Raw genomic sequence first — 16,184 nt, forward strand, 5'->3', positions numbered from 1 at the left:
ATGTACTCAAAATAGCTTACAATGCAATAGTACACAAAACATCAAAACAAATTGCAGCAGTCTAATCTTTCAAGGAGGCAACAATTCTAAAACCTCACTTAAACCTCACAGTCTTCACTGTCTTCTAGCTATTTTGATGTCTAAAACAGAACCCAAATGTCACCCACCCATGCCCTGTGCTAGGGTTAAGGCGTCAAAAAACCATGGTGTACCATTCAAAAAGCAATTCCTGCCTTCACCTATCCCACCTCCTTCCTTTGACTGCAACTCCTATGGACATTTACTGGTGAGGAATCGCAACTGAATTTGGGAGGACTTACTTCTGAGTAGATCTGCACAGTATCATACTGCATATCCCTCCATCCCTCTGTCTCTTTCTCTCAAATACATACACATTTCTCATTTCCATATAAGATTCAGAGCTAGCATACTAAAAGCTCTCTTTGCAGCTGTTACCTTTTGGCATTCATGATTATCAAAGCCTCCTCAAACTATTACAGAAGCAATTCTTGAAATATAAAAGTCAGTCGTACAAGTAAAGAGAGAACCCCAGAGCAGAGATGGGAAACCTGTGATCCTCCAGATGTCACTGGACTACAGCTCCCACCATCCCTGAATGTCAGCCATGATGGTTGGGGCTGATGGGAGTTGGAGTCCAGCAACCCTGTCCTAGACCACTGCTTAGTGGATGGCAAGTAAGCAGGGGAAAAAGTATTAGGTTAATTGTTTATGAATTACAACACTGTATCTTGAAGATTTAGATCCTCTATTTGGGGACTATAAATGAGTTTCAACTCCACACAGGGAAGCTGCTTTCATATGCAATAGAACAGTTACATGATGACAACCTGTTCAGAATCTGCTGCAATTTTGCGATGTGATTTTTCTCTTGACAATAAACAGAGACCCAAGATGTCACTTGATAGAGGTTGAAACAGATAAATGAGGCATTCTGGATCTCAAACCAGAAGTAGCAGTGCTTATGACTGAAAATAAAAATTATCACCTCTGAGAAGACAGTTCAGATTTTCTGTAGCTGATGTTATTCTGAGCGTCCCACTCTCTGAGGAAATTCTCTACTTCATTTTCAAATGTTTCTGATACTGATGAAAAATGAATGTCTGGACGCCAGATGGCAAGACTAGGATCAGGACATTTCTTTGCCTTCTTTTGATACTTTCTCCGACTCTTCTCATTTAGTTCATACCACATCTTTAACAACTGAAATTGACAGCAGAATTAAATGCAGAATAAACAGATTTTCTAGTATTATATGCAGCTTTCCTATATTTGAGCTTATAAGAACTTTCTTTTCTAGTACAGATGTGGGACAGAGAAAAATTATTTCCCTTATAATTATAAAAAAGTATAATCCACACTAACTTTTGTATGAATCACTGCAATCATTTGTAAACCACCCAGAGAACATTTGGTATCAGACAGTATATAAATACAAATATTGAAAATTACCTGCAGAGCTGCAGGATCTCGACCGTTCACAAGTTCTCTTGTAGGGATTTGTGCTCTTACACCTTCCAACATTTTCTGAGAAAATAGCAAAAAGCCTCCTTTCCTTCTCAAAGGTTCCTGATGCTTGATTTGCCATCTCTTGATAGATCTGAACTGCCTGTTTGCCTGCTGAGGGTCCATTTTTGGCAGAATTTCATCTAAATGCTTAGATTTCTCTATCACCTGTAAGAAATATTAAAAAACAGCCCACTGAAGTTTGAGAATTTGCCATCCTTCAAACCTCAGATGATGATGCCCATCAGCATGGGTTCAGTGCAATTCTTAGATAAGCTTGGTCAGACATGACATCAGAGATAAGTCAGAGATAAGTTTTTGAAAAGATATACTCCCTTCTTATGGAGTATGTGGACATAAAGGTAGCTAAGACTGATGAAATGTCTGTCTTCTTAGAGACATTTACAGACTCCTATCAGTTGAGCCAGTGTGGTGTAGTGGTTAATGTGTTGGACTATGACCTGGGAGACCAGGGCTTGAATCCCCACACAGCCATGAAGCTCACTGGGTGACCTTGGGCCAGTCACTGCCTCTCAGATTCAGAGGGACGCAATGGTAAACCCCTTCTGAAAACCACTAACCATGAAAACCCTATTCATAGGGTCGCCATAAGTCGGAATCGACTTGAAGGCAGTCCATTTCATTTTTCATGCTTGGAGAGGAACATGTTACCTAGGGATCAGCTGGACAGAAAGTTTGGTCTGTGTAGAACTATGGGATCTAACACAATGGAAGTTTCAGAAATTACCACTAGTGTCTAGGGTGAGGGTCACCAACCATCACCTGTGGGTACCATGGTGCCCGCAAAGCCCTTCAGTGGTGCCCACAGCTGGTAGTCAGAATCTCAGCTTTCATTTTTTTTAAAAGTCTCTAAGCCCTCCTAGAAAGAAAGTAATGGAGAAAATGTGCAGGTACCCTTCTAAGCATGTGAAATGAGCCGGTCTGGCTGCTTATATATGTCAGTGTTATTAACAAATGAATGAAGTCAGAGCTGTGATTGATAAGTTGTTTGGACACTAGGCAACAGAAATCCATGAGGAGGAGCTATAGAGCTGCTATTTTTACACTTTTCCTGCTTCTGTCTTTTTTTCTAGTCCCTGGAATCTCCATAGTTTGCCTTTCCATTTTCCCTAGTGCTCACAATGCATCTTTCCTGTGCTAGGTTCCCCTGAGATTAGATTGTGCCTAGAAGTTTCTGCAAATACTACTACACAATAAATATGGGTGAACACTAAGGAATCTCCCCACCCCCAAAGGCAAATGTGAAAACTTTTCAAAGGGTTTAGGCATGTCTCCTGCTTTGCAGGAGCTAAAAACCAGGAACACATTAAGAATTCACTCTATAGTTAATTTACAGTACAATGCTTGTCTACTCAGAAGTAAGTCTCTTTGCGTTTAATGGGGCTTACTTCCAGGTAAGTGGATACAGGATGGCAGTCTAGCCTTTGGCTTAGGGTTGGCACTGGGGGAAAACAGAATTCCTGTGCCTTTAATAGCTGTATGGCAGGCAGAAATTAAACCGGTCAAGCCCTTTTTCATATGGAAAAATAATTATGGGAAAAGCTCCACCATGGCTCCTCTCTAATTTGTGCTATGCCATGCCCCCTATAGCAGCCAAGAAAACTGTAAAAACAATTAAAAACAGTTTGATATATAAAACAGTTAAAGCAATTCCATATATAAAAATACTTTAAAAAATATTTCCAATGGAATGAAGATCAGAATAAAGATCTTATTATGTAGGGCTTACTCACAGAAGCATTCAGACTGCAGCATTAAATGTCAGCTTTCCCCTTCACCAGTAAAGTACTGAAAACTTAGAGGAAAAAATAGATTGTGGGCACAATCTATTAGGGTTGTATCCAACTAAGTTGTACTGAGAGCAGACCCACTGAAATGAATGGACCTATGTTAGTCACATCCATTAATTTCAGTGGATCTGCTTTGAGTGAAACTTTGCTAGATACAACCCTTAGCAAAATGCTGACTCCATCATTACACATTTATGAGACAGGCTCAAAAGCATATTTTTTTTGTCATGGAAACCTAGCATTAGATCATTTCAGAATATGTCCTTCCAAGAGAAAAATACGATCCAAAGTCCACTGAAACAAATGGGGACAGAATCCTACCTTGTGATTATCCGCGATGAAAGGAAACTGCTTGGATTTCAAGAACTGTGTCTTGGGGATATCTAGCCCATCTTCTCCATAGAGAAACTGAACCACACTGCCATCGCTGTCTCGCACAGTCAGGTCATAGTGAACTATCAGCCCCTCCAAATGTTTTATGATACACCTGCACAAAGATTAGGACCATGAGAGGACAGAACCATTTTGGATTGGTTTATCCCAAATAAATCTTAGGGGACCCTGCAAATGAGTGTCGTCAAAAGGGTGCACAAGGAACTTAAAAGATGCAGTAATAGGTCACACAATGGGTACAGTGAGCAGGCATCCTGGTCTGCTAACCAACAATCCTACATTGGAGAAGCTACATTTAAGATTACCTAACTAGTTTGTTCATTTTTGATTAGCAACAGGTAGTAACACTGGTTAGTATAAAAATCAGAAAGACTATAATAAAGCAACTCTTACCTTTGAAGGTATCCAGACCGACTGGTTTTGACAGCTGTATCCACTAGACCCTCCCTACCAGCCATACAATGGAAGAAGAACTCCTAAAGCACAAATAAAATCTCTGTGAGAAAAAGAAACTTGCCACATATAACCAGGCAGCAGCTGAAAAACTGGCCTTCTAAACAACCGTACTTAAGGAAAAAGGAACTTTATTATATTGGCTTTGAGTATCACGCCAGCGTGTATCTTCAAGACACATACAAGAAATGAAGCTCAAAGAAAATGAACCAAGTTGTCAGAACTTACTGGAGGTTTGATGCCGGTGAGAAATCTACCTGCCACAAATCCCCCTGATCTGGGGGAAAAGTCGTAAGGTTGGAAACACGGCAGCGATTTACCAGATGGCATCAATGGAGGCCTTCGACCTTCCAACTCAATCTGGCCCAGCAAGCAAGAAATCTTTAAGAAGCCAAGAGAGAGATGCAATGAGACACCAACGCCAGCACAAGAAAGAAGAAAAGCAACAGAATTACCTAGCCTACTTTTCTGGACTCCTTCAAATAAAACAGCAGCTGTTTAAAAATATTGTCTATTTCCATCACTAATTCTTCCTTGTATCCCAGTTTTCTCTCATAATCTGTAGTTTTCCATCTACTAGAATAATCTAAAATAATACTTTCCTGTCATTTCTCTCTGACATTTTCTTTTTTAAATATTAACAAAAGAAAATGAAGGCCTCTGTATAGGGGTGGTGGTGGCTGGTTGGCTATTCTTCACTGGCGTAGTAAAATAAGACTTTTCAGAACAGAATGATTTGTAGTAATATTTTCACAAAAGCAATCATTGATATCAACTGGCTATGCAAGGCTCTCCCAATTCAGAAGTCTGCCCTGAATGATGTGGAGATGCATTAATCTTGCTTCAGGCATTAACAGCAAAATTGTAATGTCTGAAAATAGTACCTGCATAGTATTCACAGTGGAACCCTTGGCTCCTGACTGTACCATCAACTGCAAGTTATTCTCTGGGAAATTCCGGTGAAGACCAAGAGGCATGCACACCTGCATTTTTTGGAGAATAAAACAAAAAAGAAAGTTACCGTTTAAGGCATCCAAATCTACCAGGGAATACGGGGCAAATGAAAGTGACTCTCAAACAAGGTGTTCCTGGCACTGCAGGTTCTTTAGTCAAAAAGCAGTAATAATTTGATTGGCAAGAGCTAGTGTGATGGACAGAGATCTGAAGTGGGGCCCGGAAGGTTTAAGTTCGACCCCAGTATCTATGAAGCTCATAGGATGGGCTTGGGCCCAACCTACCCCATAGAATAGCTGTGATAATAAAATGGGATATTTTTATGCTATGTCCCCTGACTTCCTTAAAGGATGGCTGAGATAGAAATGTAAGCATATATATTCCCCAAGGGAAATCTCTGTGGATCGCACAGGTATGCTAAAAATCAAGTATATGAATCAATACGTTAGAATAATTTCACATTTCTTAATGCAAACCTTGTTAATCTCATTGCTGTAGTGGTTGACTTCCTCTTTGAATTTCAAGTCAACCATGTTAAAATCCCTCTGGTCTTTATGAAGGTGGGCATCTTGCCATTTCCCTCGGACCTCCTCACCTGATGAAGTTCCAGGCAAGTTAAATGCAGCTTGAACGGCCTGAGAAAAACAAGGTATTTTTAGGTGCCAAGACAGATAACAACAGTACAAGGCACTTGGAGAAGTGAGACACACAATCCAAGTATGAGTTTACCTTTGTACCACACCGGGTACTTTCTTTAATGATCTTGCGCCTCTTGCGGTCTGCCCGGTGTTTTACCAAAATATCTTCAACTCCTAGAATGAAAAGACAGAAGGGTGTCCACTCTTTCCCACTTGGGATTCGACATCAGTTTTGTCAGGCTTTTTCTGAGGGGAAGCTCTTCTCTGGTAAAACTGGGCAGACTTTGTGCTGCATTTGGCTAAGCAATTACTTTATTAATACTTTGGACATATTTTGCAAAATTCATAACAAAGAGCAGTCTTCCAAAAGATATAAACAGCAGGGGAAATGTATATAAAGCATATAGTCATTATAATGGAAACTTTTTTTTTAATAGCGTAACCCTCTAAATCAGGGATAAGGAACCTTTTTTAGCCTGAGGGCTGCATTCCCTCATGGGCAACCTTCTGGAGGGGGAGAGGATGTGTCAGTGGTGGGTGGGGCCAGAAGCAAAAGGAGGCGGAGCAATGGATGAGACTCTTAGTTTTGTACAGTTGGCTATATTCCAACCTTCAAAGACAGTGAACATATGTCCACTGTGATGAATGCTGGCAAAAATCACAAAAATTCCCCTGCTGCCTCCCATAAGCAGGCTTCCCTTATTGCTGGCAAACCCCAGGCATCTCTATGCAACTGGAAGGAGCAACTGTAAAGAATACACCCCTGTGGGCCTGCAGCTCCTCTCTGAATGCTACTGCAGCTGCTCTCATCTGGCACAGCAGCATCACTAGCTGTTACACAACAGCTGCAGTATCAGAGCCCCAAGGTACTGCCAGGGCTGATGGGAGACATGCAGAAGGGAAGATCAGTTTCACACCCTGTCGTGCTTGACAGCAGTCGGCAATCACAGACTAGGCACTGTACTGGTCAATAAAGCTCAGAAATAACACACACGCTGAACACAGAGAGGACCATCCAAGGCAAACTGATATGAAACACAGGATCAGAGCACATTCGGAAATGTCTCACAATAAATAAAGATAAAATAGTGCTGGAATAACTGTGTGCTTCTTGAAGGAGAAACAGCAAAGTGAACTGCATTACTCACCCAATGTAAAACCTCTGTAGAACTGTAGGTAGGCAGTGAAGAGCCGAGCCAGAGCTGTTAGCACCTTTCCACTGGTCTCCCCACCGTAGACCTCATAGCAGCTGTGGACCAAACCATAGGCAGAGCTACCATAGTGAGCTTTATCCAAGACTCCACAGAGTAACTCCCCACTTCTAATGATGACCTGGCAGATGCAAAGAAAGTAAAGTTAGGGCTTACCTATATCCAGGCTGAAATTCCCTCAATTTTTTAAAATGTACATTTAGACACCAATTTTGGTTTTGCCAAAATAGCAGAAGGCCTGGACCTGAACATCAGGGTGGGTAGACAGGGCCTGGGCCTCAGAGTACTTCATCAGGATATGCCCCCATATGCCAATAATTTGGGTTTTTTTTACCCTGAAATGTATTAACAGTTCTCACAACGTCCAGCTTTTAAAAAGAAATAGAAGAACTGAACACATCTGCAAAGGAATTATTATAAAAGGACAAATGGTTTGGTCTTTTATCTTTAAAAACTATAAACAGCAGCCACGGGTGCCCTTATATGGATTGGGATATCATGTATGTTGGCAGGGGATATAACCCTTTCTTCTCACACTTTAATTCTGATCAAAATTACTTCCTCCCTGCCCAATGGGAGCTTCTCTCCTAGAGTAATAGTAGCAGGGAGGGTTCTATTGGGACTGTGGTGCACAGGAAAATTTTTAAAATACAGTACTGATCCCGATCAGGACACCTCCAGCTGCTATTTACATTTAAAGATTGGAATGTTGGTCACTTACTGTGAAGCGTCTGTTTCTGGCACACAAAGCCCACAAAGGGTTATTAGCCTCCTCTAGCCCAGGCAGGAAATCTCTCTAGTAAGTTTGAATGCTCCTCCTCCTATCCCTCAGCTTTTCCTCAGTTTCCCTTCTGGCCCAACCCTAAGACTCTGTGGACCTGTGGAGTAAAATCTTAGAAAAACATTAACACAGAACCAGGCCCTGCCCCCCAAAACAGAACAGCATGTAACCTAAAAGAAGAACGTATGCGTTGACAGAGGGAGCAGATGAGTGCAGGGCGAGGCGTGGCTATGTGGGCTCCATCTACGAGGAAAGGACCCTTCATAGTAAGTGACCAGTGTTCCATTTTCATGGAAGACTCACCCACATAGCCCACACTGGGACCTACCAGAGCTTAAGTCCATTTTGGGTGGGAACGCGCAAGTCTGCTCACTATGAAGGTAGTATTGATTGAAGGACACGGCATCCAAAGGCCGCTTCAGCAGAAGCTTAAGAGTCCACTTTATAGTGTGTCTAGTGAATACAGATGGTACTGCCCAGCTTTCTACAGATTTCTGCAATGCTGGTGTTGATGGCTAAAGCTGCAGAAGTTGCTGCTGCCTGGTGGAATGAACTGTAATGTGACCAGAAGCCCTAAGCAGTTGGGATTCATAAGCTAATGCAATACAGGCTCTGATCAATTGGTCAACTTAAATGTCTTGGTGCATTTAATATAAATTTTAAGTGCCCACCTCAGATCCAAATTTGTGCCATAACTTTTCAGACTGAAGTGATGGCTAGGGGAAAAGTAAGGGAGGATCCATTCCTCAGAGCTCTGAAAGGTAGAATTGGCTTTAGGGATATAAGGCAGGTATGTCTTGAATACTACTTTGTCTGTATGAAAAATGCAGAGATCACCTTGGATGGACAGAGCACTGAGTTCTGCCACTCTCCTGGCTGCAATAATAGCCACCAAAACCGCTACTTTGGAAGATAGTAATCACAGTGACAGAGAGGCCAGTGATTCAAAAGGAGATTTAGTAAGGGCGTTGAGCATCTTGTTTAGGTTCCATGAAGGAAACCCGTGAATCATGGGCAGAAAAAGTAGAGTTGCCCCTTGTAAAAAATGTGTAACGTGGGTGGCTTGAGAGAGCCACTCATCGAGGCCTGGAACAAACTGATTATAAAGCTGTTACTTGACACTTCAAAGTATTGAGCTTAAGCCCTTGGTCTAAGCCATCCTTTAAAAGACATAAAGTGACTGGAATCTCCAGCTTCTTAAAGTCTATGTTTTTTGTTTTCCTTTTTGCACCAACTGAGAAAAGCTTTCCACGTCGCCTTATAAATCCTATTAGTGGAAGCCTGTCTGGATGCCCGCATAGTGACTATGCCCACTGGTGCTAGTCTCACCTAGCAGAGAATCTGCCGCTCAATCTTCATGCAGCTTGGTTGAGCCATCCAGGATCCGGATGATTGTTGGGACGCTGTGTGAGAAGATCTGTGGAGAGATGGTGTGGTAGGGGAGGAGATAATGCTAGATGTAGGATTTCAGACAACCATGGCCTCCTGGGCCATTGAGGGCCCAGAATGATCTCTGTTCTAGCCTGACCTCTTGAAGTACCTTTGCAAGGACAGGAGCTGGAGGAAAGGCAAAGAGGAGGCCCCGAGACCACAGAGTGTTGAGCACATATGTCTCTTCTACTCCTGAAATCTGATACCTTGAGTAAAAGTGAGGGGTCTTGAGATAAGATGCAAAGAAATTGCAGACTAGATACCCCAGATGGACTGGAAATAGTTTGAATGCTCTGTTGCTGAGAGTCCATTCCCCGGGGTGAATCTGATGTCTGCTGAGGAAGTCTGTGGCCACATTCAGCTCACCTGTGATGTGTTGTGCTGTCAGAGAGGCCAAACTGCATTTTGCTCATTCTATGATGCCCTGCTGGCTGGAAAGAGTGAGGTCTGGATCCTCCTTCTTTGTCCAAATGACGTTTGGTTGAAATGTTGTCGGTTAAGACTAATATGTGTTTGTGAAGGAGTACGTGCCTGAAGTGTTTGAGGGCCAGGGCCAATGCCCTGAGTTCCAACCAATCTGTGCTGAGCCCTCTCTCTCCCGTGCCCAGGGTCCCCTGGGCCATCACATGCAGGCAGTGGGCACACCACCCGTGAAGGCAGTTGGCTGTTGTGACCAGAATTTGCTGGGGGGAAAGGAGTGGAACTCCTTTCAGAAGGTGTCTGAGAGGCAACGACCACTGGAGATATTGTCTGAGAGCTCCAGGCAGCAAAATCGACTTGTGCATTTTGGCTGCAATTGCATGCAAGTGGGGCAGCAGGAGCCACTGTAGCTGTCTGGTATAAGCTCTGGCCCACAGAATTAGGTCCATACAAGCTATCAGGAGGCCAAGCAGATGTTCCAGGCTCATCAGGTCTGCGAATCTGTGTAATATAAGAGACCAGACTGAGGCCTGGATCTCGGCTATTCTGTCTGGTGCAGGGGTGATAATTCCTGTGGAGGTGTTATCAAGGCTCCTAGGTGAAACAGATGACTCTTATCACAATTGATGAGGACTCTACGACTCCTCAGACAGAACAGAGTTTGCTGAATATCGCTTTGTGCCTGAAGTAGTGATGTGGACCTGATCAAAAGGTTGTCTTGTATATTTTCGGCTGCCTGTTGCCAATGCTATCATGAGCTTGGTGAAAACTTGAGGTGTTGAAGCAAGCCCAAAGGGCATGGACCTGTACTGAAATTGTCCATGCGCATCGGCAAAGCAGAGAAATTTGCGATGGTCTGGAAAAATTAGGGCCTGTAAATAAGCCTCCTTGAGATCTATGGAAGCAATGAAGTCTCATAACTGCCATGCCTCCATGATGGACTTTAACATTTCCAGAACGTCCTGTATAAAACATACTGTCCGAGTGATAAAGGTTTAAACCTGCCCAGACACCCCCCCTTTCTTGGGGACCAGAAACAGGTGGCAGTAAAGCCCCATCCCCTCCTCTCCTGCTGGAAATCGCTCTATTGCTCCTGTTGATAGGAGGTGTTCTGTTTGTTGAGTCATGTAGTGAGCCTCAGTCTGATCCTTGGGGACCGGTGTGGGATAGAAGTGAGGATGTAGGAGGGAGGAGAATTCCAGTTTGAGCCCCTGGGACACATTGCATGTTACTCATGCAGATGGGGTCATCTGTTGCCAGACTTGGGTGAAGTCCTGCAGCCTGCCCTTGACCTCCTGGGTCCTGGCACCAGAGCTTGTTCCCCTGCTGGGATTGGCTGGGTCCAGGTTTGTGGGGTTGGTAAAGGCTGGATTTCTGGAGAAACGTATCTGGTTCATGCTGGCCTCTGTCTACGAAAATCCCTGTAAAGAAAACCTCCTTTGTGGACAAAAGGAATAAAAAGATTTCCTGCTAGTACATTTATCATCTCTTCTGAAGCCAAAGGCATCGCCTTCCTTTGCCTTTCGTCTCTACTAAATTTTTATTCACAGTTTCTTCCCCAAACAGGTTAAGTCCCTTGTAGGGAGCTACAGACAGATTATTACGAGACGTCATGTTAACATTCCAATAAGTTAGCCAAAGGGCCTTCCTAGCAACCACTTTGATGGCCAAATTCCTAGCTGTAACAATCAAAGCATCCACGGAGGCATCTGCCACAAATGCCTGGGCCCTCATCAATTTAGACATTAAGGTGAATAATTTGTCAGCGTCCATGTCAGCCGTTGCCTGAGAAAGCCTCATAAGGGAAGCCCTGGCCACCAAGGAGATAGGAGGACACACTAGTAAATAAAGTTGGTAGACTCATAATTGCATTTTGAGGGCCAACTCCACCTCTTTTCCCCTGGTTGTTGTAGAACCCATCTGTAGATTTAGAAGTATATCCCTGTATTAAGATAAATAAGTGGCTGAACCACAGATGGAAAACAAATAAATTCTTCCATTCCAGGTTCTAATCTATAACGAATATTGGCATAGGCTTCAGACTTTTTTGCTGGTTAGGGGGGTGTCCCATTCAGCTATGGTCAGCATTTTGAATGATTCAGATAGTGGAATGGTCTTGGATGAGACCTCCAAGGGAGGGAGAACTGCTGTCCCTTTGAGTGGTTCCTCCGAAGGCTGCTCAGAACTTTTGACACCAAATGGTAGAAATGGCTTTCTGAAGAGAGGGAAAAAAAAGTGGGGGGGGGAATGTTGCACTTTGAAAAGGCATGGCTAGGTTGGGGTCCCCCTCCTGGTCAGACATGGAACTCCACTGCCTCTCTTCCCTCTCAAGCACCACACTGGGAGCAGTTTCAGAGAGCATAGAAAAATCTGGAGGATTAGCCATTGGGTCTATAAGATCCACTTGTGGAATTCCTACTGCCTGATCTCCTATTGGAGAAATGGGCAAGACAAGTTTGTTACCTGAGGCCCCCTCTGCCAGATATCATAGGCAGAGGATAGTCCCTAGGAGACAAATCTGAGTTATCGGCCTTCTTATGTGCCTTTTTAGCTTACTTCCTGTGCTTTGGAGTTGTTTAAGCCCCTTCCCTCCACTCAGGTGGTTACGGAGGCAACATCCCAGAATGCAAGTCTCAGACCTTCTTTGCCTCCAGGCTTCGTGAAGGCCATTAAAAAGGCAATTGGTACAAGGGATAGCTCATGAAGGCATAAGTCTAAAAAGCATAAAAGACACCTGCCTTCTTCAGGTTCCTCATCCTGCCCTCCCCCCCGCAAAGGACAAAATACAGCTGCTTCTTGAGGGCTCAGAATGCCTCTGACTCACATGGGCCACTGGGGGCCTCTGTGGGTCATCCATAATAGTGCCTTCCACATCTGATCTACAGAAGGGATACTCACTCACGTTGGAAAGCGGGGAGAGGGGGTAAACGGCTCGCACAGAGGCATCCCCTCTCTCATCCATGGCAATGCCTTCCACGTCTGCTCACTCACGCTGGAAGGCGGGGAGGGGGGGAACAGCTCACACAGAGGCGTCCCTCTCCCCTCCGGCTCAGGGAGAGTCTCCCTTGGAGTTTGATGAAGAGACAGGTTGATCTCCTGAGTCTGAGTCAGGTCCGCAGCAGCCACCCTGAACGGGCACTCAGCTTGCCTCACAGAGGGAGTTGCTGGTTTGGCCGTAGCCTTTGCAGCTTCATCTTGGATCCTTTGGATCCTCCTGTGAGGAGAGGCAGCTTTTTTTCGCTTTTCCCACTGGGCCCGCAGACAAGGGGGGGGGGGAAGAGAGAGAAAGAACAAAAAGAAAGACGGAGGAGTACAGGTGTCTGCATAGGCTGGCGGGAAAATAAAACTGAGGAGGCGCTAAGAGGGAGAGGAGGAGAAGCACTCAAATTAACAAGAGAGATTTCCTGCCTGACCTAGAGGAGGCTGATAACCCAATGTGGGCTATGTGGGTGAGTCTGCCAGGAAAAACACACAACACCAAGTCACGTGTTTAATGTCACTTGTAGTTTGGCCCTTAGAGGACAAAACAAGCGAAATATATGAGGTAGGCGACACGCTCAGCCACCAAGACCACACTTGAAGCATATCAGGTTTGCAATCAAGACATATATTGCAAAAATCAATTCAAAGCTGTCTTGAAATTCATTTTCCCACCTGGCAGCTCAACTTGTTTTTTTAAGCTCTAACTAGGCATCCTTTTGAGCTGCTCAAGGCACATTTATTGCTTTGTCAGCAGTTTGGGAGGTGCTTCCTAATCCAGCTCCTTGGCCCAGTATTTTTTCCATTAAAGAACCTGCTTTCTACTAGACGGAATGGAGAGCACTCAAAGTGTCTAGACTACTGTCTGAAGCTCTTGTTGTATAAGCAGAATTCACAGGTAATCATATTGTTCTCCTCTGTAGGGCACAGGACATGGAATAGTCTTTATGATTGCTGCCTGGAGTGCCTCCTAAGTGCAATGTGGCTGCAGGAGCAATTCGCCATTCTCCCGCTGAGCCTGGGACCTGGAATTGTACTTTATCACCAAGTACCTCTGAAACGCTGCTCGATACCAGGTAGGACCTGATCCTTCCTTCAAGTCAGGTTGCAACAGCTACAAATTTTGTCCGGTTAGCAAAGCCAGCCCAAACTTTGGGACCCATGCTTACCCCACACCTTATTAAACATTGATCCATACCTGAGATTCACACATAAAATCAAGATCTGATCCATACATTCTACAAGGAGAGCCTGTCATCCAGGCTTTCCCGCCAATCTTAGCTTTCCCAAACAAATTCAGTGGAATGTGATCCTCTGGAATTACATTCATTAGCAATGTAGAAAAGACCTGTGATAAAATACAAGATAGGGGTAAACTTGGGAAAGGAATTAGCTTTGATATGCAGCTAGCCTTTTCACAGCTGTTAGCTACCCCCTACCTGTTCCAACAAGGGCAAAATAGCAAACATCCTTCAAACATCTGAATGCGTACATATACATGAAATCATTCAAGCACACCAGTGCCTTGGACACTGACAATCTATCAAAATGATCTTTGTGTTTTTCCCATCATCCATCATTACCAATGATTTATGAAGCACCTATAATGTATTAGGGGAAGCTCTGTACAAAAACATAAAACCCAAGTGCCTGCTCACAGGGTCACAATATAAACCAACAAGTGAAAAGGGGCAAGGGTGGGGGAGCTGGAAGAAAAGAGGAAAAACTTGATGGATAAGAGAGGGAAGAACAGACAGAGCAAGAAAGATGAGAGGAAACTGGATCAAGAGGACAAACGGTGGGTTTAAAACTAAAGAAGTATAAGAGCCTGCTGGATTAGATGAAGAGCCCATCTAGTCCAGCATCTTGTTCTCACAGTGGCCAACCAGACGCCCATGGGAAGCCTGCAAGCAGAACCTGAGCACAACAGCACTTTCCCAACCTGCAATTCCCAGCAACTGGTATTCAGAGACATACTGGCTCCAACAATGGAGGCAGAGTATATCCATCATATCTACTAGTCATTGACAGCCTTATCCTCCATGAATTTGTGTAATTCTCTTTTAAAGCCATCCAAGTTGTGGCCATCACCACCACCTGGAGGCCTTTAAAAGCAACGTCAGAACAACATTCACCTCTAGTGAAATGAAAGATCAAGTGAGGCAAATAAATTACAAAGAACGTTAAAAGTTAGGATCATGTGGAAGATGTATAGAAGAGCCGGGATTGAGAACATCATAACCAACAAGTAAAAGTAAGATAGTAGTAAAGAATTAATATGTAATGGAAATACAAGCAGCACAAAATCCAGCACAGTAAAGGGAAAACTGAAAAGGAGGCAGGGTCAGAAACTCCATCCCCAGTTTTTGTGGGCGGCAGCAGCAGAACCAAGAGCTGCAGAAGGGGTGGACACATTATCAACCTCACTCCTCGTGTTTATATCCAAGTCTATCAAATGCACAACTGAAAATTGCTCCTTCGCGCTGTCAAGGATAAGCTGCATTACACAAATAGAAGAAACCCACAATCTTGTCAATAAATGTGTCCATTATTTCACTGAGGGAGCAAACCTTGACTGAACTCACACTGCTCAACTCTGAATGGACTATTTTATATAAGAAGTCATCTTTAGCCTACCTGCTTCCCTGTCCATAAGCGCTGTGGTTTCATAATGGCTGGGGGGAGAAGCTTCACTTTCCCCTTTTTATCTACCAGCCCTTGATACACAAGTTCCACATACTGTTCTCGGGTGAAGAAGCAGCCCCGTGTGGTCATGCTGGTACCTGAGACCATGTGATCCTGGATCAAACCTGCCAGCGGTTGCCCATCCTAAGAAATGCACCAGACAGAAGAAGAGGAAGCATCAAGAGGTACATTAAATGGGCCCAGTGGGAAATTCTACAGGGTCATACAAATTAATCACACTCAGATTAGACTTACTGAAATTAATGGACTAACATAAGTCCATTAATTTCAAGGGTTCTGCTAAAACTTAGCTGGACACAACCCACAGCTTCTTAAGGCTTCTTTATTCTTTAACTACGATTAAAGGATAACTTCCAAAATAATTTGAAAAAGACTTTGCACAAAACCAATATGGCCCACTGTTATTATCCTGATGTGTCAGGTTGGGAGACTGTGGTTGAGAGTGGCTTATAGCAATCATGCAGTGTGGCTGTTGTTGTTTGTTTATTTATTATTAAATTTATATCCCGCCATTCCTCCCAAAGGGAGCCCAGGGAACCGTAATGTTGCAGCTTAGAGGCCAGGTTGAGGCAGTAGTGTAGACAACCTTGCAGACGGAGACTGTGCATGGGAGCTGCGTATGGGCCTTTTATTTATTTATTAAATGTATATCCCACCCTTTCTCCCAGAAGGAGCCCAGGGCAGCAAACAAAAACACTAAAAACACTCTCAGACATCTTAAAAACAAAATACTTTGAAGTATATTAAAACATCTTTTTTAAAGAAGCTTTAAAAACATCTTAAAAAGCAATTCCAGTACAAATGCAGATTGGGATAAGGTCTCCACTTAAAAGGCTTGTTGAAAGAGGAAGATCTTCATTGGGTGCCAAAAAGATAACAGATA

The 16,184-nt window shown here is 43.7% G+C and overlaps 1 protein-coding gene across 1 annotated transcript in view; it reads right to left on the reverse strand.

The window, feature by feature from the left end:
- Nucleotides 1-16,184, reverse strand: part of POLR1A (RNA polymerase I subunit A) — a 50,773-nt gene that overhangs the window by 15,469 nt on the left and 19,120 nt on the right. Inside the window, exons 14-24 of the mRNA XM_061590868.1 lie at nt 15,233-15,424; nt 13,794-13,943; nt 6,922-7,105; nt 5,865-5,947; nt 5,612-5,770; nt 5,066-5,164; nt 4,410-4,562; nt 4,122-4,204; nt 3,657-3,822; nt 1,471-1,692; nt 1,007-1,221 (exon numbers count right to left, since the gene is read on the reverse strand). Of these exons, the coding sequence (XP_061446852.1) occupies nt 1,007-1,221; nt 1,471-1,692; nt 3,657-3,822; nt 4,122-4,204; nt 4,410-4,562; nt 5,066-5,164; nt 5,612-5,770; nt 5,865-5,947; nt 6,922-7,105; nt 13,794-13,943; nt 15,233-15,424 (1,706 nt within the window). The remainder of the gene's footprint in view (nt 1-1,006; nt 1,222-1,470; nt 1,693-3,656; nt 3,823-4,121; nt 4,205-4,409; nt 4,563-5,065; nt 5,165-5,611; nt 5,771-5,864; nt 5,948-6,921; nt 7,106-13,793; nt 13,944-15,232; nt 15,425-16,184) is intronic.

This window comes from Rhineura floridana, chromosome 11 (genome assembly GCF_030035675.1).
Source record: "Rhineura floridana isolate rRhiFlo1 chromosome 11, rRhiFlo1.hap2, whole genome shotgun sequence".
In the NCBI taxonomy this organism is placed as follows: Eukaryota; Metazoa; Chordata; class Lepidosauria; order Squamata; family Rhineuridae; genus Rhineura; species Rhineura floridana.